The sequence below is a fragment of the Micromys minutus genome, assembly GCF_963924665.1.
Source record: "Micromys minutus genome assembly, chromosome: 29".
Lineage (NCBI taxonomy): Eukaryota > Metazoa > Chordata > Mammalia > Rodentia > Muridae > Micromys > Micromys minutus.
The window spans coordinates 22,284,112-22,288,122 of record NC_137964.1 but is presented as its reverse complement, the minus strand read 5'-3'; the positions used below and the strand labels follow the sequence as shown (position 1 = coordinate 22,288,122).

The 4,011-nt window shown below is 42.7% G+C and overlaps 1 protein-coding gene across 1 annotated transcript; it reads right to left on the bottom strand.

Annotated features, from left to right (window-relative positions):
• Positions 1-2,750: 2,750 nt before the first annotated feature.
• On the bottom strand, positions 2,751-3,266 carry MRPL23 (mitochondrial ribosomal protein L23; the record flags this gene model as incomplete). Its single annotated transcript, XM_080940944.1, is given in 5 exon segments — positions 2,751-2,991; positions 2,993-3,168; positions 3,171-3,183; positions 3,185-3,239; positions 3,241-3,266. Coding segments are annotated over 5 exon segments (432 nt in total). The 3' UTR covers positions 2,751-2,829.
• Between the last annotated feature and the right edge of the window lie 745 nt (positions 3,267-4,011).

The window sequence follows — 4,011 nt, the reverse complement described above, 5'->3', positions numbered from 1 at the left end:
TTTTAGATCCAGTCAAGTTGAAGTCTGAGATCACAAACATGACTGCTGTCTTCTTCCATGATGACAAAGAGTGAGAAAGGCTGGCAAAAATCCTCAGGAGACAGATGCCATCTGCCTGGGGTTGAGACTGGAGAGCAATGATGGAGAGACAGATGCAAGCATCTCGGCATCTGTTTGCATGCCTGACACGGGTTAAGTTTGTACCTTGTGTGATTCTTAAAGTCACAGGAAAAAAAAAAGAGCGGCCATCCCTGCTCACTCCTGCACATTTTTTAAAGCAAGAAATGACACAGAAAATTGAAGACATTTTATAATTTCCACTGAGGCAAACAGGGCTCTTTTCTGCTCATTAGCTGCTCTACGCATGTAATTCCACCGGTATCTTTCTGAATGTCAACTTTGATATTTTACTCAACCAAGCGTAAGAGCTTGCTCTAAACCACTCACTTAGTAAAAATAACAGTTCTGGGTGTATAACTGCCCTGCAAGGTACGATTTGGGATAGTTTCCATCTGCCACGAACTCTTAAGTGTCTAATGCCTCTGCTCTTGAAAATCCATTTCTGCAAATGAGTCTGACCAGATTGGTCTCCCTTTCAAAAATATACTCAGAGAGACAACATTTTTGCACATACAGACACACAGACACACACACACACACACACACACACACACACACCTCCCTTCTCAATGCATTTGCTCTGGTCCCAGGAGACCATGGGGGTCCCTGAGGAAGATATTGGAGTTCAGAGGCAGAGACTACTGACTGGGCTATTTCTTATCAATCTGTGGTTGTATCTTTGAACTTGTTTCCCCAACAACCTGCCTTAAAATGAAGCTGAGTTTGGGGATTACTTTACCGGTTCACTATAACTCTGGGCCTAGACTCTTAACTGTTTTTAGTTAGTTAGTTCTATGTTTATAGGTGTGTGGCCTGCATGTGTCTGTGCCCATCAGGAGTGTCTGGTGACTCCGGGAGTTAGAGACATCCTGGAACTGGAGTTACAGATGTGAGCTGCCATGTTGGTTGCTGGGAGTCAAACCACGGTTCTCTAGAAAAGCAGCCAGTGCTCTTAGCCACTGAGTCTTCTCTTTGGCTCTGTGTCTAAACTGTTGATTCATTGTCCAGATTCCATTACATGAGTGAGTACTCCAGGGGTACCTTTGTGCTCTCAGTGACTGACCACAGTTTAGACAGTGAATGCCTGTCTCTAACATGTGTCTTACTGTAGCTACAAATACAGCTCTGAAGTCCTGTCTTTTAGACGTGGCATGGCTAATACATACATCAAAAATATGAACAATTAAAGAGTAAATAAAAATATATGTACATAGAGTTATAGAAATCATATAAAATTAATGGGTCTAACCCACTTGCAGACGCTGTCAGATTTCAATGTCAATGGGTTGGATACTCCAATACAGTATTTTACAGAAAATTACACAAAGCTAAGAAGATTCATGTTGTCTATTTTATCAGCAGTGCTTGATCCATATGTTCTCTAAGCATATTTGGAACTCAGAATAATGTATTAAAATATAAACATGTAATTAAATTGTCACACTTTCACCTTGCCTTCCAAATATTTACATTTATACCCATGGATTTGTGTTGCTTTCGAGCTTGGTCCGAGAAGCATACTTTTTACAGTAGGCACTGGTTAAGGCAGACACTCATAACAGACTGCAGGATTGTTTGTAACTAGCTGTGAGTGCTCAGCTGCAGATGAAGCCTGTATATTGACTTTTCCCTAACCAAGGCTCACAGAATATTAACCAAGAGTGGGCATAAAGAGTGTAGGAGCCCAAGGAATGGGAAGGGGCTGTGAAATGTTGTCTTTTGGACATGAGATGATTAATGCACACATTAAATATATGAAAAAACCTTAAAAGATGAAATAAAAAATATAGTTACATAATTTATATGAAATTATTTAAAATATATGAAGCATATGTATATATTTATATAAATTCATTGCTCTCAGTAATAAAGGTTGGCTTCAGCTGTTTTGAGGGTTACTCTGAAACATGTCCCCTACATCCCAGTATTTGCAGGCCTGTGTAGTAGAGAATGAATCATGACCATAAGCTCTGGCCGTTCTGTGGGTACCACTTTCAGATGATGTTTTCTAGAACTATCTGTCATATCCCATGTTCCCTCATTAAATAGCCCCAGACAGCAAGCTTTCCAGGTCTCTCGCCTGAATTTATATATGTTCCCTTCCCCATCTGTCACTTCTCCCTTTTGTCACCATGTTTTCTCCTAACAAGCTGCATGCATGCAAATTTGAATTTTCTTAACAGCCTGCGCCTACGAAAACGATATTTCCTGCACTACACATTTCACCAACAGAAGGACAACGTTTCTCTTTTTCGACGCATGCGTAGCCCAACCTAGCCCAGCCACACCGCCATCTCACCCAGTCCCCGTTGAGGGAACTTAACCAATTCTACTCAGTTTTGAGTTTCATAAGGATAGATGGCTCTGGAAATTCAAATAGCAGAAATATAGCTACTGTTTCCAGACTCAGCACAGAGATCTCAGGGGTCTATCATGGCTCCTAAGGGGCTTTTGGACACTCTGCTTAAAGCTGCTATGTGTTGGCAAGTGGATTTTTCTTGCCATCATTTCTAGATAATTCTACCAACAACAACATGCTGATCTCTCTCTCTCTCTCTCTCTCTCTCTCTCTCTCTCTCTCTCTCTCTCTCTCTCTCTCTCTCTCTCTCTCTCTCTCTCTTTCTCCACAAAGAATTTTTATTTGAGCTTGTCAGAACCATTGTGCTTACTAGGGTCTGTGGCGCAGACCCTGCTCTCATAGGTAATAGGCTAAACCAGGAAACGATACCAGGACACCACGGGTCGCTGCTTTGCCTCTGCTGGAGTAGGTAGCTCCTCTTCCAGAGGGTCTGAAGAACTGGGCTCCTTCTCTGGAAAAAGATCTGGGAAAATGAAGGTCTGCCCGTGGGCCAGCTGCACGTAGGTCACTTTTGTAGTCTGGTTTCTTGATCCTCACATTTGTGTGTTCTCTCCTCCCTTTGGAGCCATGCTGCATCCGTGCACGCACAGCAGCCACAGGAACATTGAAAATCTGCTCAAGGTAATTTCGAAGGTCCAGTCTGGTCATCTCCGTGAGGATCCAGAATTGCACAGGATCTTCAGGCTGTCAGTACCAGGCCGCATCCAGCTGAATGAAGAAGTTGGTTTGAAACACACGTTGCTGGGGACCACCCAGCCGACAGAGGAAGTACAACATTCGGCTCCATGACAGCCACAACTCCTCATTTGGTCTCTTTGCCTACCTCTGTGGAATTATTTTCCTTCTCTGACTATGTGGTCCTGGAGCTGATCCTTAATGGATAATCCCTTCCAACTCCTTATTCAGGGATTCATGGGAACTTTGCTGTGTAACCAGTTTTGAGGAGAGTACCATCAAGAATCATGGTCATTCACTACCTTTGCATATTTTTTATTACCCTTGACTTTAATTACCTCACCCTTCTTCAAGTCCCCTGAGGGTCGCCTGACTTATGTGCAGCTGTTCGCACCCATTCAAGTCCCTTCACATCAGCAAAGTCACTTGTCATCTTCTGGTAATTTACTGGCCCAGATGTTTCTTCCTGATCCAAAGTTCTTACCAGTTAATTCAGGGTCTGGTGTGCATGTGTGTCTGTCTGCCAGATCCATCTTTTCTTCTAAGACACAAAGCAATGACCTCACATTATTGGGTGAAAGTGAAAAGGTTGTTTTGTATCGACCCCGTTTATTTTGTTAGAGCGGCCACCACGGAGAATGAACAGAAATTTAGATGCAATGACAATGGTGTCCTATGATATAAATTCCCATCATTAAAAGACAGCAGTCATCTTACCCAAAGCAGGACTCAGATTCAGTGCAGCACATTGCCAACAAAGATGTGTTCATTAGAATGAGAATATTTATGGAGAAACCAACCATTCTCTTGACTGGATTTGAGGCCAGATGCAAGGGAAGGAATTTATGCTTGCTGCT